This window comes from Microtus pennsylvanicus, chromosome 1, assembly GCF_037038515.1.
Source record: "Microtus pennsylvanicus isolate mMicPen1 chromosome 1, mMicPen1.hap1, whole genome shotgun sequence".
NCBI classification, from domain to species: Eukaryota; Metazoa; Chordata; class Mammalia; order Rodentia; family Cricetidae; genus Microtus; species Microtus pennsylvanicus.
Genome location: NC_134579.1, coordinates 153,949,778 through 153,974,968, shown reverse-complemented (window position 1 = coordinate 153,974,968; position 25,191 = coordinate 153,949,778). Strand labels below are relative to the sequence as shown.

At 36.2% G+C, this 25,191-nt stretch overlaps 1 protein-coding gene across 5 annotated transcripts in view; it reads left to right on the top strand.

The window, feature by feature from the left end:
• Positions 1-288: 288 nt before the first annotated feature.
• The window catches only part of LOC142842463 (vomeronasal type-2 receptor 116-like), a 47,252-nt gene continuing 22,349 nt past the window's right edge, over positions 289-25,191 (top strand). For 3 of the 5 annotated variants that reach the window (XM_075959186.1, XM_075959188.1, XM_075959185.1), the window contains exon 1: positions 289-485. In XM_075959186.1, coding sequence (XP_075815301.1) covers positions 289-485 — 197 coding nt within the window. Of the gene's footprint in view, positions 486-4,322; positions 4,326-21,439; positions 21,462-25,191 lie in introns of all 5 variants that reach the window. The other 2 variants (XM_075959184.1, XM_075959187.1) reach the window with 2 other exon arrangements.

Sequence of the window (25,191 nt, the reverse complement as noted above, 5' to 3'; positions counted from 1 at the left end):
CACAAAAACAAATGATGTCATAAAACTACCTGAATTATCCCCATATATATTTCTGAACCAAATTGTGATCACATGCATATCAGGTGCACAGCCTCAGGGGAAGAAAGTGTCCAAGATTCTTCCAGAGCTGAGGAATCAACTGGGAAATAAAGGAACCATGAATTCACAAATAGCCTCTCCTTTGGTTGCAGAAATAAAAGCAATTGGGAATATATGGGTGCCCATATAATGTGCTGATCTGAAGAGCACTTCACAACACACACTGACCAGGCTTCAAGGAGGACAAAGATGTTTCCTTTGATTTTCCTATTCTTTATCCTGAACATTCCATTTCTTGTGTCCAGGTTCACTCAACCCAGGTGCTTTTGGAGAATGAGGCAGAATAAAGACAAGGGCGAAGACTTGACAACAGGTTATGTCTTCTTCCTTAAAATAGTGCAGCAGCCTGTGGAGAAAGATTATTTCAACAACATTCTGAATATGCAGTAAGTTTCTTTGAATTTTCAATGTAAATGTCAACATAAATATTTCATAGGGGGTCAGAAAATGAGAATCAGAAAAATGTTTAAAATATTTTGTCCTGTCATTTCAATTTTCACACCTAAACACCTAAAAAAATAACCCCATGTTTTTTGAGACCCATTGCTTTTTTGTTTTTTACGTTTTGTTTGTCAATGTGGTGTAATATTATTTTCCTAGTTACCCTCCTATTTATAAGGTTGGAAACTGTGGGGAAAAGGGGACTGTATAACTTTGTTCATCATGTGTATCTGTCCTTTTGACTGTTTCCACAACTGAGTAGCCAGTAATATCTTATCGAAAGAAACCCATACTGGTCAATAAATATCATAATAAATGGGTGCAACTAAACTGATGTGGATTAGATACTGTGACGACCATGCAGCTTCAAATGCATGTCCCAGAGCAACTAATATGTGTGACATCTTTGGATCCAAAGACTTTTTACATAGATATTCAGTAGTCTCTCAAATGCTCTGCATGTGGACACACTGTGCCTTCTAAAGCTGCATAACGAATAAAAACAGGATACTTGCCCACTGTTAAATTCTTATATGATTGTGTTTCTCCATACTTCACTTACATATAACCATAGGCCTTTGTTTCCACAGTACACTTCTTCACTGTCTCTTTAAACTAGAGAAAGAATATTTGTAGTATAAATGATATATTTGCATTCTTTGTATTAGGAATTGTCACTAATAGCGGTGACTGCGTACTTTCCTAGCATTTGGCTAACTGGCAGCTGCAGCATACGATCCTTGAAAACACTTGAGAATAGTGATCTCCCAGCTCTTTGCTGTTCTCTAAGAAGGACCTGTTTCTTCTCTATAACTCCAGACTGTTAACTCACTGTCAATTATATCTCATTTACACCTTATTTTTCTCTTCAATGATTTTACTAGTTATAGCTTTGTCTTTTACCAATTTAGGCATATGTACTTTTGATTTTCATGTATTCTTGATAGCTCTTTTCAAATACAGAACTTTAGGTCACTATGCATTGATGTATTTTTTTTACCAAATTAGTTATTCATTCTGAATTAAACAACTAAAGATTTTATTAAATGATATTTTTAAATGACATTAAGGTGCATGGATGGACATTCTTTTAGTAAAATAAACAAAATGAAAAATAGCTCTGTGATTTAGAGTGAGGCAAACAGAAATCTCCTATCTTTTCCTATTGAAGGCATGTGAGAAAGCAATAAAACATTTTCTCTGCTTCTGAATCTTCATGTTATTTTGTTAGTTTTCTTTCACTCTTGTTGAAGATGGCTTTATCTCGGATATTTCTTCACAGATTGGGTAATCTAGTAGTTGACCGAAAATGTACATTACTTATAGACCTATAACAACAATAACACAGTATAGCTGTGCATTTCCTTACACAATTTATAGAGGAAATAAAAACTACTCTAAGGTACAAGTTCAGTTACATTATATCGAATGCTCTAATTCAAAAATACCCTTTTTTTGCTAGTGATTGATTTTTCAGGAGTGCATTGACCTATTTTGTTGTTCGGTGTGCAGAAGTTAGTGTTTCACTTCCATAAGTTCTTATCTCAAATGTAGACAAGAAAATGTATGTTGTTCAGATATACCTGGTATTATTATCCTTAATCTCTGCACTTGTAAATGGTGTAGGTGCATCATTGCACACCAAGGCCAGTGACAACTAAGACAGATATTAATGAAAACAATGAATTCCATTCCCTTTTTATGGTCTATATGAGTATTTCTCATGTCCATACATACAGATGATCTATTTACCCACTGTATTCTGGTATTTAAATTTATTAAAAATTAAGTATTTAAAGAATTTTTTGCCAATAATCAATAAAGAAGAAAAATACAAGATGGTGATGATAGACGTGAGGGAATATGTTAACTATGTTGTCCACTAAATATGAAGGAATTATTAGTACAGGAGCCAAAGGTTGCCCCAGAAGACTACTGTGCAGTCACCATCATTCCTTGAATGCCTTTACCCAGTTAAGTTTGTTTTATAAAAATTACCCGAATCATGGCTAATGCATCACGTGTACATTTAATCTTGCTCAATAATTTCAAACTGAATATATGATCAGGTTTTCTGTTTCATCAAAGCCTGTAACCTTTATTTATCTTCTATGCAAGCACTAAAAACCAGAGAAGGGCAGCCCTTTCTGTGAAAGCTCCAAATGGCTCATCTTATTTATGGGAGATTTACTTTCATGAACTTTTAAAGCTTTTGCAAACTTCCAGCAACTGATGTCATTCCAACCTCAAAACACAGGGCATTTGTTGCAATTATTGAGGGATGTTAGGAATACTGTCCAGTATTTTCTAATCCTTCATTTTACTACAAATATCATATGTAAATCTCTGTCTATAATAAACACTGTTGCCTTTTATAGAACACAAAATGAAAACTGTCAGTTTGCTCTGATCTTGACTGTTTGCATTGGTGATGTCAGCAAGAAACCTGATCTTTTAGCAAATATGTCACAAGTATTTCAATTACCAGCAAGGATGGTGTAACAATGTGCCACAATTACACAGTCTCATTCATTTTCTCAGAACAAAATAAAGAAACTTCCCTAATTATGTCTGTAATGACAAGTTCACATATACTATGTAGTTTAGAGGACATTATTGAACATCTATCATTATAGGACTAGTCACATACCTCTCTATATCTCAGCAAGTGAGTATTTTTGGATATTTGAAAGAAATCCTTGTCTTTATTTGTACCATCAAAGAGGCTAAAAAATTATGTGAGACTGTATTGGTACTGTTATCATCTGATGTTTTTAGTGCATGAAAATGCTGCCAGGTAATTGAAGTCATGAACCAAACTAGTGGACCGAAGAACATAATGACTTATGGAATACTCTGTACACTTAAGTGCATTCAGATTTCTAGTATAATTTGTATACTCATTTTTTAAAGCAAAAAATTACTCAGATTGTTTTAATTCTTAAAGGTCATTTAACTGATATCTGGCATGAGACATCAGTTTTTGTGTTTAGTTTTTATTGTTCATTGTAAGATCGGTTCATCTTTAGTCTAATTTGCCTGTACTACCAAGACCAATATGGAAGTGTTAAAAATTGTGTGTAATTATGCAAAGATTTTAATGCTACTTTCTGCACAAAATGTCTTTAAATGTTTTAAATTTTATTAATATTATATCATTGTTCAGTGATTTATGAGAAACCAATTATAATTATTTTATGGTTGTCATTAAAAAAAAGTGTGAGGAAGATGAAGGCCACATATGTATGTCAAAATATGTAGTTAAAAGCTACGATTCAGAGACTTGATGAATCTTTTGCATTTCCTTGTGAAAAACAGAGATGAGAACAGTTTAAAAAGTGAGGTGGCTTTCTAGAGCTCTTGGCAGAACAGTGTTTTTATGTTCTCAGGAGTGCAAGCTACTTCATGCAGGTCCCTGTGTCCATTCAGCTTACTTATGCACCTTGCGTGATTCATTCAGCTTATCTATGCACCTGCCCATCCTGTCCTAAGTGATCAGGTGGCCAACAAAGATACATCTCTAGCTCAGGCCATGATTTCTTTTGTGCTTCACTTAAACTGAAACTGGGCTGGGCTGCACATCTCAAACAATGAAGACGGTGCTCAATTTCTCTCAAAATTGAGAAATACATGGAAAATATACAATCTGCTATGACTTGTGAATATGATCGCAGTCAACTTTACTTGTCAAGACCTAAAGTATATTATAACCAAATAATGACATACCCACAATTTATTTTTCATTTACGGTGACACAGACAATACTCACACTGTGTGCTTAGAATGTGGGAATCACTAGGTACATAAAGAATATGGGTCACCCCCTCACAGTAGGCTGAATGTATCTATAAGAAATAGAAATTTCACACTTGACTCATACCATTGGGATGTGAATTTACAAATCTGCCTGTTGAGATTTATGCTTTTTAAATTTTGACCTTACATGCACCCGTTCCTAAAATCCAGATGAAAACGTGACAAGACTAGGTGGATGAGGTCTAGATGTATCAGCTTCTAGTGTAGACACTGAAAAATTTCTCATTCAATACCGCATTGGAATGGCTAATGGTACAGACTTTTGACATGGCCTTTAGTAAGAGAACATATGATGTATACAGCGCTGTGCATGCTGTGTCCCAAGCAGTGCATTAGATTCTTCAATAAGATGAACAGTCACTGGATGATAGGAAAAAAATCTGATATTACATGCTTGAAGGGAGAGCTTCTTTTATTGGATTATATTTGGTGTCATCAATGCCATAATGCTTAGAGGATCTCAGATGCTCAGATCTAGTATTTTAAGAAATATTCACCAAATACAAAGATTTTTGAATATTTTTCTGCTGTGGAAATAAATCTAGACTTTGATATAAATTTCTAATACAGACTGTGAAGGGGAAGAAACTAAGTATCAATGAAAATCAGTGACTGCTACAAAGCACATGAATATCATCATCCCATCCTAATACTGAAAACATATCAGTCTTTAGTTATTAATGCTCTCCATGTTGATTAGATGAACCCTCCTTTGTTAATTGTCACATATGTGTTAATTACTGAGAGTTATGTTTTCCGTAAGTTTTCTTAACTGATTCTGCCCCCTTTTACACTCTGGGGAGCTCAAATATAACTCTGAGAGTAAATACAGAAGAAATTGTGTTGTGATTCAATTCAATGGGTGCATGCATATTCATATATGTGAATGGAGATTTCTCACTCTGTATGGATGTATGTTTATGTATTTCTTTATATCTGTGTTTATATTTGTGTTGATATAATATGTGTGTGTTTGATGTATGCTTCTCTATAGCTGTATCTCTGTGTTTAGAAATAAGCATATATTTTCCTTATGTAATTTCTTTCTGTTGGGAGTTTTTTATGTATAACTTCCTGTGTTTGTGTGTAAATACATGTCTCTTCATGTGCCTATGTGTATGTTCTTCATATTTCTTTGTATGTTCTTGCAAATACGTATATCTGTGTTGCTGTGTGTTGTTATGTCTTTGTTTATGTGCATAAATTTGTCTATGTCATTGTCTCATTGTGTGGTTATTTATGTCTGTGTATTTTTCCCTGTGTGTATTTGTCTGAGAATATGCATGTATATGTGTTTATGTCTCTTTTTTGCATAATTTCTTTCTGTGTTTCTTTGGGTTTTATATGTCTCTATGAGTACATATGCCACTGTGCTTATCTGTGTGTCATTGCACAAATGAATGAGTATGTATAAATGAGTATGTGGCTGTAATATGCATTTATTTCTCTATGGATGTGAGTATCTCCATGTGTAGCAGTTTCTCTGTTATGTGTGTGTGTGCAGTTCATATCTATGCTGAAGCAGCTCAAACGAAGTAGAAGCAACTGGAATGTGGGGTCCGAGGAAAGCCTGCAAATCATGGAAATAGAGAAAAAGCCACTAAAGTATATATGGAAATGTGCAAAAGAGGAAATTGTTTCAAAATGTGAGGGAATGGGTCTGCCTGTAGGAAAAGCTTGTCTGTTATCAGGCAGCAACTATAGTTAGATTAGGACTTCCTTTGCCTGTGAACTTTAAGGCCTGTGGCGTTTGGGATCAGGGAATGTGCAACAGCTAGGGACTCTTGTAAGAGAATGAAAAAGGAAGATGACGGACTTATTTTGAGGACTGGCAGCAAGGGAAGAAAAGCCAGCATTGGTGGCAGTCACCAAAGTAGCTGCAGAGTAACTGGCTAACTCTTGATTTTCAGCCCGGAGTTGAATGCCAGATGATGGTTTTATATACTTATTTTTTTATCAATAAAAACTCAGGAGTCAGCTGTCAGTGTAAGAGCCTGAGTGGTCCGAGTAGTAGTGGAGAAGCAACAAGTGCCCACCTATCTCTTTTTTCCCCATTCAAAAGAGTCAAGTCCCTCTCTACAGGCCCACTATTACTTACTGTTAATTTTCGTCCACGAGTAGCTAGGTACATGAACCAATTCAACACAAACTTTATTATCACCCTTGGGAACATTGAATGTAATATGATAGTTAACAAGTTAATCTAAATATACAATATAAAAATATTTCACTTACTTTGTAGAGAAACATAGAGATATTTTACATCATTTCTGGTTATCATGAAGGATGTTGTTTAACTAATTTTTTTGTAGTCTCATTGTCATTATTATATAGAAGAGCTACATTTTTTTTTACTTTCTATTGTATCCCACCACTTTAGTAATGATTCAGTTGTAGGGATTCTGTGCTAGAATTTTCTGAATCAATTATATATGCTGCCATATACCTATATTTAAAATCTTACTTTTCAATTTGTAGACTTTTGATGTTCTTTTACAGTTTTACTGCTCTTACTAAAAATTCAAATAGACATCTAGAGCATAGACAAACTTGACTTGGTCCTGATTTTAATAGAAATCTTTTTCAGTTTTTTTCATTTATAGTTATATTGGGCGTAGGAGAGCTGTAAATAGCTTTATATGTTTGGGTATGTTCTCTGAATTCATACATTCCCAAAGACTATTTTCATGAAAGTCTGTTAGAATTTGTCAAAGGAATTTTAGCATCAAATGGGATTATGATGTTGTATTTTTCTTCAATTTGCTTATATGGTGAATTATATTGACTGATTTTCATATGCTGGACCATTCTCCAAACTCTGGGATAAAGCCTGGTTTTTCGTAATCTTTGTGGTGTATTCTTGGATTCCATTTGCAAGTATTTTATTGAGTATTTTACATTGATATTCAAAAGGGAAATCATTGGAATTTTTGTTCACATTTGAATTATTTGTATATTGTGTATCAGATGACTGTGGTCTCATAAAGTGAAGCTGGAAATTTAGCTTCTTTTTTTATTTTGTGGAATAACTTGAAGAAACCTGATGTTTGCTCTTACTGAAATGTCAGGTAATCTTCTGTGGTAAAAGTATCTGTCTTTGGGCCTTATTTAGTGGTGAGATTCTTAATAATGGTTTATCTTTCCTGAGGAATTGCTGGAGTATTTCTATTGCTTCTCTGTTATTGAATGAATCTGATAGTTCTACTGAGAAAGTATCCTTTTTTTTAGATTTTTCAGATTTTGTTATTGTAAGTTTTTTATGTGAGACCTAGTGATTATCTAGATTTCCTTGATGTATACTTTTATTTCTCCCCTTTTATTTATGATTTTGTTAATTTAGATAGTCAATCTTTAAGTTAGTTTGGAAACATATTAAGCTTTCTTGTTGGTTTTCTCAAAGAATCAATTCTTAGTTTCATTGTCTTTTATTGTTCTCTTTTATCTAATTTATTCAATACATAATTCAGTTTAATTATGTCCTGTGTCTATTCCTCTTGCATGTCCATATTTCTTTTTGTTCTAGAGCATTTAGGTGTTTAAATTGATAGTATATACAATATATTGAGTATACAATCTCACCTATTTTTTTGTCAAATGCTAGATGAAAGTCATTTTCTTTTATTTAATACTTGGTTTTTTATTTTTTATTCCTTTATAAATAATACCATTCAAAATTTCCACTACCTCCCTTTCTTCCATTTCCCTTTCACCCCCCACTTACCCTCTACCCTCCTCCTCCAGTACTAAGAAAGGGCAGGGTACCCTGCCCTATGCGAAGTCCAAGGTCCTCCCCCACTATATCCATGCTTAAAAAGGTATGCATCCAAATATACTAGGATCCCAAAAAGCCAGTACATGCAATAGACACAAATCCCAGTGTCATTATCATTGGCTTGTCACTATGCCACAATTGTCAGCCACAAACAGAGCGTCCAGTTTGATTCCATGCTCGTTCAGTCCCAGTCTAGCTGGCTTTGGTGATCTCCCATTAGTTCAGGCACACTGTCTCAGTGGGTGGACCAACCCCTCACAGTCCTGATGTCCTTCCTCCTTCTGCCCTTCAGCTGGACCTTGGGAGCACAGTCCATTGCTCCGTATGGGTCTCTGTCTCTGTCTCCATCTGTCTCCAGACGAAGGTTCTATGGTGACATTCAAGATAGTCATCAGTCTGAATAAGGAAAGTTCAGGCACCCTCTCCTCCACCGCCAGGTTCCTAGCTGGGGACAACCTCGTGTTCACCTGAGAAACCCTCTAAACCCAAGCCTCCTTTCAACCCCAAAATGGCTCCCTTAATTAAGATACCTTCTTCCCAGCTCCCATATTTGTCCTTCCTCCATCTCAGCAATCCCACTCCGCAAGCTCTCCCAAAACCTCTTTTACTCCATTCTCTCCCCCTCTCCCCTTACCTCACTCCATTCTCACCCCCATGCTACTAACTTTTGCCTGACAATATTGTCTACTTCCAATTTCCAGGAGGAGCTATATATGTTTTTCTTTAGATTCACCTAATTACTTAGCTTTTCTAGGATCACAAATTATTGGCTCAATGGCCTTTGTTTATGTCTAGAATCCACTAATGAGTGAGTACATAACATATTTGCATTTTTGGGCCTGGGTTATCTCACTCAAGATAGCGTTTACTATTTCTATCCATTTGCATGCAAAATCCAAGATGTCGGGTTTTTTTTTTTTTTTTTACCACTGAGTAATACTCTAATGTGTAGATGTGCCAAAATTTCTTTATCCATTCTTCCATTGAGGAATACCTAGGTTGTTTCCAGGTTCTGGTTATTACAAATAGTGCTGCTATGAACATAGTTGAAAAAATGCTTTTGTAGTATAATTGGGCATCTCTTGGGTATATTCCCAAGAGTGGAATCACTAGATCCTGAGGTAGGCTGAATCTCAAATTTCAGAGAAACTGCCACACTGATTTCCAAAGTGGTTGAACAAGTTCACATTTCCACCAGCAATGGATAAGTGTTCCCCTTATTCCACATCCTCTCTAGCATAGGATATTATTGGTATTTTTGATCTTAGCCATTCTAAAAGGTGTAAGATGGTATCTCAAGGTTGTTTTGATTTGCATTTCACTGATAGCTAAAAAAGTTGAACATTTCCTTAAGTGTCTTTTGGCCATCTAAAATTCTTCTGTTAAGAATTCTCTGTTCAGTTCAGTACCCCATTTTTTAATTGTGTTCTTTAGAATTTTAATGTCTAGTTTTTTAAGTTCTTTATGTATTTTGGAGATCAGACCTTTGTCTGATGTGGCATTGGTGAAGATCTTCTCCCATTCAGTAGGTTGCCTTTTTGTCTTGATGACTGTGTCCTTTGCTTTACAGAAGCTTCTCAGTTTCATGGGATCCCATTTATTCATGGTTGCTACTGAAGTTATACCTAAAAAGTGGACTCCTCCACTTCCTACGTATAACCCCAGCAGCACAGACATTAAGGACCTCATTAATTAATGGGACGTCCTGAGATTGAGAAGCTTCTGTAAAGGAAAGGACACTGTCGCTAAGATAGAAAGGCAACCCATTGACTGGGAAAAGATCTTCACCAACCCTGCAACTGACAAAGGTCTGATCTCCAAAATATATAAAGAGCTCAAGAAACTAGACTTTAAAATGCTAATTAAAACAATTAAAAAATGGGACACTGAACAGAGAATTGTCAACAGAAGAAGTTCAAATGGCCAAAAGCCACTTAAGGTCATGCTCAACTTCCTTAGCGATCAGGGAAATGCAAATCAAGACAACTTTAAGATACCATCTTACACCTGTCAGAATGGCTAAAATAAAAAACACCAATGATAGCCTTTGTTGGAGAGGTTGTGGAGAAAGGGGTACACTCATCCATTGCTGGTGGGAATGCAAACTTGTGCAACCACTTTGGAAAGCAGTGTGGTGGTTTCTAAGGAAATTTGGGATCAACTTACCCCTGGACCCAGCAATACCACTCTTGGGAATATATCCAAGAGAGGCCTTATCATACAACAAAAGTATATGCTCTACAATGTTCATAGCAGCATTGTTTGTGATAGCCAGAGGCTGGAAACAACCTATATGCCCTTCAATGGAAGAATGGATGAAGAAAGTATGGAATATATACATATTAGAGTACTACTCAGCAGTAAAAAAGAAGGGCTTCTTGAATTTTGCATGCAAATGGATGGAAATAGAAAACACTATCCTGAGTGAGGTAAGCCAGACCCAAAAAGAGGAACATAGGATGTACTCACTCATATTTGGTTTCTAGCCATAAACCAAGGACATTGAGCCTATAATTAGTGATCCTTGAGATGCTAAATAAGGAAAACGCAAAGAAAAACATATAGGCATCCTCCTGAATATTAACCTTCAGCAGGCGATGAAAGGAGACAGAGACAGAGTCTCACATTGGAGCACCAGACATAAATCTCAATGTCCAAATCACGAGCAGAAGGAGAGAGAGCACGAGCAAGGAACTGAGGACCGCAAGGGGTGCACCTACACACTGAGACAATGGGTATGTTCTACTGGGAACTCAACAAGGCCAGCTGGCCTGGGTCTGGAAAAGCTTGGGATAAAACCGGACTCTCTTAACATAGTGGACAATGAGGACTACTGAGAACTCAAGAACAATGGCAATGGGTTTCTGATCCTACTGAATGCACTGGCTTGATGGGAGCCTAGGCAGTTTGTATGCTCAACTTACTAGACCTGGATGGAGGTGGGGGTTCCTTGGACTTCTTACAGTACAGGGAACCCTGATTGCTTTTTGGTCTGGGGGGGGACATAATTGGGGGAGGGGGAGGGAATTGGGAGACAGTGGCGGGGAAGAGACAGAAATCTTTAATAAATAGATTTAAAAAATAAATAAATAAAAATTAAAAAAAAAATTGGTCTCCTGTGTCCATGTATTAAAGGATACTTCCCACTTTTTCTACTATCAGGATAAGTGTGGTTGGATTTATATTGAGGTCTTTAATCCATTTGGACTTGATTTTTGTGCATGGTGATAGATATGATGTAGTAATATGGAGCGGCGGCGGGGCTGCGTCCCCAACACCCCAGCCGCCTGCCTGGCTAGCTTTTGCCCGAAATAATTACACAGACACTGTATTCTTTTAAACACCGCTTGGCTCATTTCTACCTAGCCTCTTCTAGGCTAACTCTCCCACCTGGACTAGCCCATTTCTTATCATCTGTATAGCACCGGTCTTGCCGGGAAGATTCTAGCCTAAGTCCATCCTGGGTCGGAGCTTCATAGCGTGCCTCTTCCCTGGAGCAGGTAGCATGGCGTCTCTCCTGCGTTTGCTCCAGAGAGGAGAGCTGTCGAGTCTGACCTCACTTCCTCTTCCTCCCAGGGTTTTGTTCTGTTTACTCCTCCCACCTATCTCCTAACCAATGAGAGCCAAGCAGTTTCTTTTAATTTAACCAATGACCTTCCTCCATCAATATGAATCTATTTTTATTCTTCTACAATTTGTTAAAGAAGCTTTTTTCTCCCATTGTATAGTTTTAAATTCTTTGTCAAAAATCAGGTGTTCATAGTTTTGTAGATTAATATTAGAATCTTCGATTTGATTCCATTGGTCAACATCTCTGTTTTTATGCCAATACCAAGCTGCTTTCTTTACTGTAAGTATATAATAGAGTTTGATGTCAGGGATGTTAAAGCCGCCATAATGTTCTTTATTATAAAGGATTGTTTTTACTATTTTGTGTTGTTTGTCTTTCCATATGAAGTTGATTATTGTTTTTTCAAGGTCTGTGAAGAATTTTGTTGGGATTTTGGGACAATTCTTTTTTTTTTTTTTTTTTTTTTTGCTTTGTTGACACAGTGTTTCTCTGAGGTTTTGGAGCCTGTCCTGTAACTAGCTCTTGTAGACCTGGATGGCCTCGAACTCAAAGAGATCCAACTGCCTCTGCCTCCCAAGTGCTGGGATTAAAGGCGTGCACCACCACCGCCCGGCTTTGTTGGGATTTTGATGGGAATTGCATTGAAAATATATATATATATATATATATATATATATATATATATATATATATATATATATATATATTCAATATATATATAAATATATATATATATATAAATATATATATTGCTTTTGGTAGAATTGCCATTTTTATTATGTTGATCCTAACAATCCAAGACCATGGAAGATTCTTCCATTTTCTGGTAGCTTCTTCAATTTCTTTCTTCAAATTCTTAAAGTTCTTGTCAAATAGATCTTTCACTTCCTTGGTTATTGTTATCCCTAGATACTTTATGTTATTTGTGGCTATCGTAAAGTCGATGTTTTTTTCTGATTTCATTCTCTGCTTCTTTATCCTTTGTGTGTAGGAGGGCTACTGATTTTTTTTAATTGATCTTGTATCCTGACACATTACTGAAGGTATTTATCAGCTGTATGAGTTCTTTGGTAGAATTTTTGTGGTCACTTATGTGCACTATCATACCAGCTGCAAATAACAAAAGTTTGACTTTTTCCTTACCAAGTCGAATCCCCTTGACCTCTTTATGATGTGTTACTACTATATGCTAGGACTTGAACACTAAATGGAAGAGATATAGAGAGAGTGGACAGCCTTTTATTCTTCCTGCTTTTAGTGGAATCGCTTTGAGTTTCTCTCCATTTAATTTTATGTTAATTTAATTTTAAGCTGTTGGCTTGCCTGTATATTGCTTTTGATATATTTATGTATGATTCTTGTATCACTAATCTCTCCAAGACATTTATCCTAAAGGAGTGTTGAATTTGTCAAAAGCTTTTTCAGCATCTAATGAAATGATCATATGCTTTTTTTCTGTTTATTTATATGATGGATTACATTGATAGATTTTCATATGTTGAGCTAGCCTGCGTTTCTGGGATGAAGTCTACTTGATCATAATGGATATTTTTATGTGTTCTTGAATTCAGTTTGCCAGTATTTTATTGAGAATTTTTGCATCCATGTTCATGAGTGAGATTGGTCTGAAATTGGTCATGACACTTTTGTTTCTATTATGTGGAATACTTTAAGGAGTATAGGTATTATGTCTTCTTGGAAGTTCTGGTAGAATTCCACATTGAAACCATCTGGTCCTGGTCTTTTATTGGTTGGGAGGTTTTTGATGACAACTACTATTTCCTCACAACTTAAAGGTCTATTTATATTGTTAACCTGGTTTTGAGTTAATTTTGGTATTAGGTATTTATTTTTAAAAAATATCCATTTCTTTAACATTTTACAATTTTGTGGCATACACACTTTTGTAGTAAGACCTAATGATTGTCTGAATATTCTCATTGTCTGTTGTTATGTTCCACTGTTCATTTCTGATCTTGTTAATTTGCACGTTCTCTCTCTGCCTTTTGATTAGTTTGGATAGGGGTTTGTCAATCTTGTTGATTTTCTCAAAGAACCAACTCTTTGTTTTATTGATACTTTGGATTGTTTTCTGTGTTTCTATTTTGTTGATTTTAGCGCTCAGTTTGATTATTTCTAGTCTTCTACTTCTCCTGGTTGAGTCTGGTTCTTTTCTTTAGAGCTTTTAGTTGTGCTGTTAAGCCTCTAATGTGAGCTTTTCTGTTTTTTTTTTTTTTTTAATGTGGGCACTTAGTGCTATCACCTTTGCCCTTAGCACTACTTTTATAGTGTCCCATAGGTTTGGCTATGTTGTTTCTTCATTTTTGTTTAATTCAAGGAAGACTTTAGTTTCTGTCTTCCTTGACCCAGGGGTGGGTCCTTAGTTGACTGTTCAATTTCCATGAGTTTGTAGGCTTTCTGGGGTGGAATTGTTTATAAATTCTAACTTAACTGCATGGTGATCCAATAAGACACAGGTGGTTACTCCATTTTTTTTTTTATTTTTGGCTGTTTGTTTTGTTACAGAGTATGTGAAGAATTTTAGAGAATGTTCCATGAGATACTGAGAAGAAGGTATATTCTTTTTTGTTTAGGTGGAATGTTTCATAGATGTCTGTTAAGTCCATTTGCTTCATTACATCTGTTAGTTCTCTTATTTCTCTGTTAAGTTTCTGTCTGGTTGTCTTGTCCATTGGTGATGGGGTGGTGGGGTGGTTTAACCTCCTATTTCTAGTGTGTGCGGTTTGGTGTGTGATTTGAGTTCTAGTAATATTTGTTTTACCTATGTGGGTGCTTTTATATTAGGGACATAGATATTCAGGATTGAGACTTGTTCTTTATGAATTGTTCCTGGTATGAGTATAAAGGATCCTTCTCCATCTCTTCTGATTGATTTTTGTTTGAAATCAATTTCGGAAGGTATTAGGATAGCCACACCAGCTTCTTTCTTAGGTCTGTTTGATTGGAAAATCTTTGCCTCACACTTTACTCTGAGATAGCATCTGTCTTTGTGGTTGAAGTGTGTTTCTTATAAATAGCAGAATGTTGGATCCTGATTTCATATCCATTTTCCTAGCCTGTGCCTTTTTATAGGTGAATTGTGTCCATTGATATTGAGCAAAAATAATGGCAAGTGGTTGTTAACTCTGGTTATTTTCTTTGTGGTAGAAGTTGTGTTTTTCACTTCTTTGAGTTGTGTTGATGGTGGGTTGTCAGATGTCTGTGATATGGTGGGTATTGTTGGCTTCCTTGTGTTGAAGTGTTCCTTCTAGTACTTTCTGTAAGGCTGGATTTCTGGATATGTATTGTTTAAATCTTTTTTTGTCCATCTGTGGTGAAAGAAAGCTTTGCTGGGTATAGGAGTCTCGGCTTGCAACATGGTTTCCTAATGTCTGCAGCACATCTATCCAAGACTTTCTGGCTTTCATTGTTTCCATTGAGAAGTCAGGTATAATTCTGGTAGGTTTACCTTTATACATTATTTGCCCTTTTTTTTGCAGCTCTAAATATTCTTTCTTTATTCTGAATGTTTCTTGTTTTGTTTATTATATGGCAAGGGGATTTTTTTTTAATCCAGTCTATATGGTTGTTGTAATAAGGAGCGGCGGGGCACGGACACTGTATTCATTTAAACACTGCTTGACCCATTTCTACCTAGCATCTTCTAGGCTAACTCTCCCACCTGGACTAGCCCATTTCTTATCATCTGTATAGCATCGGTCTTACCAGGAAGATTCTAGCCTAAGTCCATCCTGGGTCAGAGCTTCATAGCGTGCGTCTTCCCTGGAGCAGGTAGCATGGCATCTCTCTCTGAGGTGTCTGCTCCCAAGAGCAGAGCTGTGGAGTCTGACCTCACTTCCTCTTCCTCCCGGCATTCTGTTCTGTTTACTCCACCTACCTATGTCCTAACCAATAACATGGGCCAAGGCAGTTCCTTTATTAGCCAATGACCTTCCTCCATCATTTCCCCTTTTTCGGTTTAAACAACAACAACGAAAAAAGGCTTTAACTTTAACATAGCAAAATTACATATAACAAAACAGTTATCAAGTAAAAGTTACAATAATCTTTATCATAACTAAGGAAAAATATAACTATAACTAATTATTCTTAACTCCATCAAAGACTCCAGAAAGATACAATACTAAATAAGCAAACAAGAAAAAAGTAACTTTTAAAACTCTAGAAATGACAGAGACATCTCGCTGCCTGGACAGTCGCCCAAAGTTCCTCTGTACCGTTGGGGCATCCATCTTCAGCCTTCAGGCCCATGGTATTCAGCAGACATTTCCATAAAGCAGGAAAATTCAAAGTCAGTTCAGTCACTATCTGTTGTGTCCTGCAGAATGTCTCGCAGACTCTTTCATGAATCAGGAACCCCGAAAGATCATTTCACCTTAGGCAAGTTCAGTAGTCCTCTCTCTGTGGGTTCTCTGTGTCCAGTTTATGCAATAGTCCAGGCAAGAGCAGTTTCTTGCCCAAATGGCTATCAAACTCCATAATGAGCCTCTTCGATGCCCATCTTCTTCCTGAAGTAGATTGGTGCTGCCAGGAGCAGAGTGTCTCATTGTCATGAAAAGTCCTAAGTTATTAAAATATTTAAATGTCCTATTCTGTAATCTTTGAAAGACATGAAGAATGTCTATCTAAAATATATCTCTATATATCTGGAAAATCTATCTAACATGACTACAAGCTTTACTATACCTTAATCAAGATCAAGAAATACATATACATATAACAAAATTGACCTTAAAATCCATACCAATGCAAATTATTCATACCTATATCATTTCCCCCTTTAAATGTAAAAGAACATTTATAAACAATATTTTGGGAACATGGGCACAGTTTTTTCTCTCCAAACTGCTTCCTGCTGAATGGGGGCATCATTAATTAGGTCTTTCATGGTATAACCTGTATGCCAGGGTCATCTCAGTTGGCAGTTGAGCAAAGCAATTTTCTGAAGATGTTCACAGCAACCCTTCAGGAGGACGTGGTCCATCATACCAAATCGGAATAGAAGAAATCCATAGAGTCTCATCCTCTGTGAAAACAAAAGAGACTCTCTCCAAAGCATCATATCCTTAGACCCAAATTCTGAAATCGTAATACCCTTATATCCATTCTGGTTTAGCTTGGCAGCCCATGTAATGAAATGTCTCTCTGTACTTAGCTCCTTCACAGTCAAAAATTTTAAAGAAAACACAATGTACATAATCCAGACTCTCTGTGAATTTTCCATTTTTACATGGCTTATTTTTCTTTATTTCTTTTAATCTCTTAACTATCTGTACTCTGTCTCTTTAAAGACTTCACCTTTTTTATAAGCCATTAACTTTATTCTCTATATTCTTTTTCTTCTCTCTCCCAAGCCTACGTACATTCATCCAACAGTGTAACTCATTTAGTGGTCTGAATCTGTCCTATTGTGAATCTTCAATTTTTTACTATCCAGGAGCACTTTTGATTTGCGCCTTTAAATCACTAGGCGCTTAAGAGTCTAAGCTGTGACATTCCTAGGTTAACTTTTTGCTTTTTGAGCGTATATCTTTGACCTGTAGACCAGGCTGTCTTTGAACTCTCAGAGATCCGCCTGTCTCTGCCTCCCAGGCATTGGGATTAAAGGTGTTTGCTACTACACCGTGAACTCACAGAGATCTGTTTGTCTCTGCCTTTTAGGCACTGGGATTAAAGGCGTGTGCTACCACACCTTGAAGTCACAGAGGTTATTTTAAGAATTTTAACTTTTAGTCTGCATATATTTTTAACACACCTTAAACCATTCAGAAATTTTCTCTGTCTTTGAATCTCTCTTTACTGTATATCTCTTTTTCTGACCACATGAGTCTTTAATTTACCAAGCAATATCAGTAGGACTAAAGCTGTGGCTTTGCCAGCTAGATCCAGTCCATTCCTTAGCTTTCCAGCCTCATGGCAGATATACAGGCTGCAGCCATGTTTATAGCCACACCTCTATGGCATTTCAAGGTCCCTGCCAGCCAGCGAGCTACAACAGACAACACTAAAATCCTCTCTCGGTAGCTGGCCCTCCTGCCTCAACCAGTCAGAGTTTGCGCTGGCAGGATGGCCCAGTAAGCCGGCATTTTTAAACGTCACAGCTTTTTTTCTGCTACGGCTAAAAACCGAAAAACATGCATTCAGCTTTTCATCAACACCGTTTAAGTGTTTCGTGGCAGGACCTCTTAATGAGCTGCAGGCTTTGCAGCTAAAGCTGAGTCAGGAAGCCTCTCTTAGATGAGGCGCTTGCTTGCCTATGGCAAGCAGAGTAGACCCAAGAGATAGCCACAGGAAACATGCTTTACTCTATTCTTTTCCAAGCTTTCTCAGGCTTTCTGTGGACTCAGTTAGCGACACGTCTGGGCACCATTTGTTGTAATAAGGAGCGGCGGGGCATGGACACTGTATTCTTTTAAACACCGCTTGGCTCATTTCTACCTAGCATCTTCTAGGCTAACTCTCCCACCTGGACTAGCCCATTTCTTATCATCTGTATAGCACCGGTCTTACTGGGAAGATTCTAGCCTAAGTCCATCCTGGGTCGGAGCTTCATAGCGTGTGTCTTCCCTGGAGCAGGTAGCATGGCGTCTCTCTCTGAGGTGTCTGCTCCCAAGAGCAGAGCTGTGGAGTCTGACCTCACTTCCTCTTCCTCCCGGCATTCTGTTCTGTTTACTCCACCTACCTATGTCCTAACCAATAACATGGGCCAAGGCAGTTCCTTTATTAGCCAATGACCTTCCTCCATCATATGGTGTTCTGGGAGCTTCTTGTGCCTTCATAGGAATATTCTTTTTTAGGTTGGGAAATTTTTTTTCTATAATTTTGTTGAATATATTTTCTGTGCCTTTGAGCTGTAATTCTTCTCCTTCTACCCCTATTATTCGTAGGTTTGGTCTTTCCATAGTGTCCTAGATTTCCTGGATGTTTTGTGTTTAAAAGTTGTTGGATTTGTTGTTTTCTTTGATCAATAAGTCTATTTTCTTTATAGTATCTTCAGCGCCTGAGATGCTTTCTTCTATTTCTTGTGTTTTGTTGGTTATACTTGTTTCTGTAGTTCCTGTTCATTTACCCATTTTCCATATCCAGACATCCCTCAGTCTGTGTTTTCTTTATTACCTCCATTTCAGTCTTCAAATCTTGAACAGCTTCCTTTACCTGTTTGATTGCTTTTTCTTGGGTTTCTTGGGTATCTTTGAGGGATTTATTAATATTTTCTAACTTTTTGTTTGTCTTCTTTTCTATTTTTTTGAGAGAATTTTTCACTTCCTGTTTAAGTGCTATACAGATGATAAGAAATGGGCTAGTCCAGGTGGGAGAGTTAGCCTAGAAGATGCTAGGTAGAAATGAGTCAAGCAGTGTTTAAATGAATACAGTGTCCATCATTATCATGGGGTTACTTTTAAAGTTGACTTCTTTTACTTCTTCTGGGTTAGGATGTTCAAGTCTTCCTGTTGTGTCTGTCCACTGTGTTCTGGTGATAACATGTTGCTTTTTAGGATGTTGTAGGAATTCTTGATTGCTGCCTACACATCTTATCTCCTCCTCTCCAGATTCCCTACATGGGAGCAGGGCCTCTTGATGGGCTCCAAGCACCTTACAGACAAAAAGGCAAGCTCTCCATATACCCCCAACATGGTAATAGGTTTTCTTACTGGGTTCCAAGTACCGAGAAGACAAAAAGGAGGGTTCTTTGGATTAACCTCAACATGGGAGTAGGGAGTCTTAATTGGCTCCAAGGACCTCTCTAGATCCCCCCAGCACAGAAGCAGGTTTTCTTGCCCTAAATGACATTTTCTTTCACCACTGCTATCACTTTGTCAATATGTTTGGGTATATGTAGTATTGATATTTAATTAGGTCTAAAAAGTCTTTAATTTCATTATTGTTACCTTGATTCTCTCATCATTCATTTGAAAGTTGTTTTCAGTGTGAAAGTTTTCTGTTTTTCTCTTAAAGCTGATATTCAAGTTTAAACTCTGTTTATTTGATAGGGTGCGGTGGGTTATTTTACTTTTCTTGCATCATTTGAGGTTTGCTTTATGACCAAGTATGTGGTCAATTTTGGGGAAAATTCCATTAGATCCTGAAAAGATGAAATACTAGTTTGTGTTTGTATTCAGCATTCTGGAGATATTTGAGAGGTTATTTTGTTATAATATCTCTTACTAGAAGTATTTCTTTGCCTTGCTTTGTTCGGATGACCTGTTTTTTGGAGAAAGTAGGATGGTGAAATATCTGAAAGACAGTGTGTCATGTAAGTTTAGTTATATTTCTTTAGCAAATGTGAGTCTGGATGCATTAAACTATAGACATTAAGAAATAATGTAATCTTTGGGTTGTATACTATAATAAAAATGAAGTACCTGTAGTAATAGAAGCAGCGAGCCACTTCCCGCTGCCTGGCTCCTGGCCTTCCAGCTAGCTTATATCCCAAAATAACAACACACAAATTGTATTCATTTAAACACTGCCTGGCCCATTGGGAAATTTCAAAGACAGTTCAGTCACTTTCTTTTGTATCCTGCAGAATGTTTCACAGATCCATTCATGAATCAGGATCCCCGAAATATCATTTCACCTTTAGGCAAGTTCAGCAGTCCTCTATCTGCGGGTTCTTTGTGTGCAGTTTATGCAACAATTCAAGCAAGAGCAGTTTCTTGCCCAAAAGCTGGCAAACTCCATAAGGAGCCTCTTTGATGCTATCTGACTCTTAAAGAAGCTTGGTGCTGTCAGGAGCAGACATGTCAAATTGTCGTGAAAAGCCCTAAGTTATTAAAACTTTAAATGCCTGTAGTCTTTGAAAAATATGAAGAATGCCTATCTAACTGAAATATATCTCTATATAACTAAGAAATCTAACTAACATGACTACAAGCTTGACTATTATCAGTGATTATCCATTAACAACCTATATTTCCTAATTATACATTACATTTTTAAATGAACTACACAATCACAATACCTTAATCAAGATCAGAAATACATATAACAAAATTGACCTTAAATTAGATTCAGCAAACCAAGCTTCACATCAATGCAAATTATTCATATATATATCATATCCCCCTTTAAATGTAAAAGAACATTTATAAACAATATTTGGGAATATGGACGTAGTTATTTCTCTCCAAACTGTTTCATACTCTATGGAGGCGCTGTTAATCAGGTCTTTCATGGTGTATCCTGTTTGCTAGGTTTATCTCAGTCAGCAGTTTAGTGAAGTAGTTTATGAAGGTATTCACAGCAACCTTTCAGGAGGGCATGGTCTCTCATAACATATTGTTCTAGAAACAATCCATAGGGTCTCATCCTCTGTAAAAATAAAAGGACCTCTTTTCCAAAGCATCATATCCTTAAATCCAAATTCTAAAGTCATGATAACTTTAGAACATATATGCTAGATCAGCTTAGTAGCTCACAAAATATAATGTCTCTATGTTTTTAGCTTCCTTTCAGTCAAAAAATTTAAAGAAAATACAATATACAGAATCTAAGCTCTCTGTGAATTTTCCATTCATGAGAGGAAAGTAGCTACATTTATCTTGCCTTCAACCCCAGGAAAGATTCAGCATGTCTGAACTGGCAGCTTCATAGCAGCATCTCTCTTTCATTGCCTCCTTTCTCCCAACATTCTCTTCTGTCTACTCCACCCACCTAAGGGCTGGCCTATCAAAAGGCCAAGGCAACTTCTTTATTTAACCAATGAACGTAGCACATAGACAGAAGACCCTCCTACACCAAGTACCTTTTATCATCTTCTTCTATTAATTTGATGTTTGAAGTATATTTCATTAGATGTGAAAAAGGCTTCACTCTCTTGTGTCCTAGGTCATTTTCATGAAAACTTTTTTCATTCATTAACTCCTCTGAGGCATGACTCTCTTTGTGTTGGCGGTATTTTTATTGTTTCCAGAAGGATGAACTCCTTCCGCATTTATTCTTTTGGCCTGTGACTTTTTGTTTTGGAGATGATACCACTTAAATATCAATGACAAGTCATTGTTAAATTTCTATTTTTGTTATTTGTTGTTGTTGATGGCTACGATGGTGGTTTGTGTGGATGTTTCCTGTTCTTGTTTTCCTCGGAAGAGAATCTTTATTTCTTGTTTTTATGTGCATGTAATTAACCACTCATGGTTGAGTTTTCCTTGTGGTACCTTCTTTAGTGCTCTATACGTGGGTAGATATTGTTTAAATTTGCATTTATGGTGGATATCTTCTCCCAGTCTCTGAGGATTGAATGTTTTGCAGGGTATAGTGGTATGGATTGAAATCTGTATTCTTTTGGAATCTACAGGTCAATTGAAAACAATATTGTGTCTTTTGTACTCATTGAAAATTGCAGTGAAATTCATATAAGTCTACATTTATATGTTACTTGACCTTTTTACCGTGGGGTATTTAATATTCTTTCTTTTTCTGTTTATTTAACATTTTAATTACTATTTTGTGAGGGCATCTGTTTTCTGTTCAGATCTATTAAGCATTTTGTAAATTTTTGTGCCTTTTGATGGTTCTCCTTTTTTGGGTTATGAAAAATTTCTTCTGTAGTATGTAAAAGATATTTTCTGGGAACTTGTGTTGGGATTATTCTCATTTTTCTATTTCTATTATTCTTATGTGTAATCTTTTCAAAGAGTTTCAGGGTTTTTGGATGCTTCATCTCAAGGACTTTTTAGATTTAATATTTCCTTTGATAATTGTTTCTATATTTTCATCTATTGTATTCTGTTTGTGATCCATGTTTCTGTAGTTCCTATTGCTTACATAGACTTTCCTTTTGCACAATTCCTTCAGATTTTGTTTTATTTCATGTACCAGCTGCCTATTTTATGTCTTAAACATTTTTATTCATTTCTTTCAACTGATTATGTTTTCTTTGCTTTCCTTAAGTAATATATTTCATTTACTACATTTTTTAGTTTCCCCTTTTCTCAATTTCCTTCATGTATTTATTCATTTCCTCTTTAAGGTCCTCACTCATATTCATGAAGTTGGTTTTAAAGACTTTGATTATGCTTCAGTTGTGCTGGAACTGTGAGGTTTTGTAGTAGTAAGATAACTGACATTGGTAGTGACATATTGCTTCAGGTGTTGCTGATAGTATAGTAGCACTGGTTTCTAGGGTCTGACTTTGTGGTGAATATAGACCAATGTGCTTATTTACAAGTTCATCTTTTGATACAGTACCCAGTACCCCTCGGGGAAGAGAAGCAGTCATTATAAATCTTCCAAGAAGGGGAAGCCAGCAGTTATATAATTTTAGTACAGAATAGAATTATGCTTTCAAAGATGATTCAACACAAATGCATCTCAAGTCATTCCATAGAACAGAAACAAAATAAATATTGACTAAATATTTTTATGAGCTATAGTTTCCCTAATAACTATATTTCCCTGATATGATAACCATACCACAGATGAGCAATAAAAGGGGGAATGACAGATCAATTTCCCTTGTGGGTATCAATGAAGAAATACTCAGTAAAATAATTGTAAACATAATCTAAAATCTCATCAAAATGATCATCACAGACATGCAGGGATGGATCAATATAAAAAAATCAACTAATGTTTCAATGATATAAGCAAAAAGAAAAAGAAAGAACATGTGATCATCTCATTAGATAACAAAATAGAACAGCACTTCATTGTAAAAGTACTGAAGATAATAAGTATGTAAAGAACAGAAATCATCAAGATGGATGCAGTCTAGAGATAGCCTATGGCCAACACGAAAATTTAGTAATGCGATTTTCTTTACAACTAATAAGTTTTACTTCTTTTTTAATTATTAAAGACAATGTGAGTGTGTAAATACATGCAAATATTTTAGCTCTAATAACGAAAACTTTTTGTTAAGAAAGGATTCCCACATCGTAATATGGGAGTCCCCTCTGTATGCTGTGATTACCATTAATGAATAAAAAAACTGCCTTGCCTGTTGTTAGGTCAGAACTTAGGTAGGTGAGGAAAACTAAACAAAATGCTGGGAGGAAGAAGGTAGAGTTGGAGGGACACCATGGAGCTACTGCCATCAGAAACAGAGGTGCCCAGTACAAACAAGTGTCTCCTCCCAAATCCTATTTTTAGTGCAGGATTTTGAGAGAAAACTAAATACATGATTAGAGAAATGGTATAAGAATGTCACTTCCTAGCTTCCATTTGCTTCTAAGATAATCGACAAAAGATTTCTTTGCAGCAACTACTAGATTGTAAAGTGAGCAAAAAAATGAATAAAAAGAAAATGAAAGACAAAGCAGAAAAAAATTAGTCAACAGATTTAATTGATCTGCGAGAATAGAGCATCATGGAGGGATATAATTGCTAGATATTAAATATTCAGTTTGCCTTCTCATTATTAATGATTGTTTGAGAAGAGGAGTGATAGGTCTTATGTAGTGGATGAAATGAATCACAAGTCTGCTGTTCTCTCTGGATTTTGTTGAATATTTAAAAATCAGCATTTAAAATGTAATTGAACTGTGGTTCTATGATGTGCTGGATAGTTTTGGAATATTAGAATATAGAAATTTTCAGGATATAGTTTGATTATTAGTTCTCAAAACAATGTAAGGACTAGATTTTGGTTAAAATGGCTTTAATGCCTTCAAGGAAGAGGAATGTCATTAAACTACCTGAATTTGTCTCATATGCATTCATCACATGGACTACAGACTTCAGATGCAGTACCTTTGAAAGGAGTGTTGAAGATCTCAGTGTTTGAGGAAATGCTTTCAAAAATAGGGAATCAGGAATGCACAAGTGTCTATGTATGTAGAAAATGAGCTTTCGACAAAAGTTTGAATATACAATATAATGCTTTGTATGAAATGTCACCATAAATATTACTTGAGAAAAAGACAATGAAAATCAGAAAAATGGTATGAATTTTCTGTCCTGTTTTTACAGCCTGCACACCAATATGCAAATCGAAATTCTTTTAGAAAATTAATGATATTTTTCTTCTTTTATTTTGTCCAACAATTGTTCTGTTTTAAACACAGTTATCCTCTAATTTTTGAGACTGGATGCTGACTAAAAGAAGAACTCTCTACATTGTTCCATAATATATATCCATCCACTTTACAGTTTCTATAGCATTGTATCAAGAGATGACTTATTAAATAAAACCACATTCTATTTCAATTAGTATCATCATATATGGGCCAAAGTAAATGGTTATAGAATATAATCAACTGATGGAATTCATCAATGTATATGTCCTAAAGCATGTGCTAGCATGTGCTAAAGCCTAACTGGCTGTCAACCTGTAGAAGAATGAAAATATATTCATAGCCATCACCATGCAAGTCCAAATGGATGAAAGACCTCAATATGAATCTGACCATACTAAACCTGATAGAAGAGAAAGTGGGAAGTAGACACTTTGGAAATCAGTGTGGTGGTTTCTCAGAAAACTAGGAAACACCCTACCTCAGGATCCAGCAAGAACACTCTTGGGAATAGT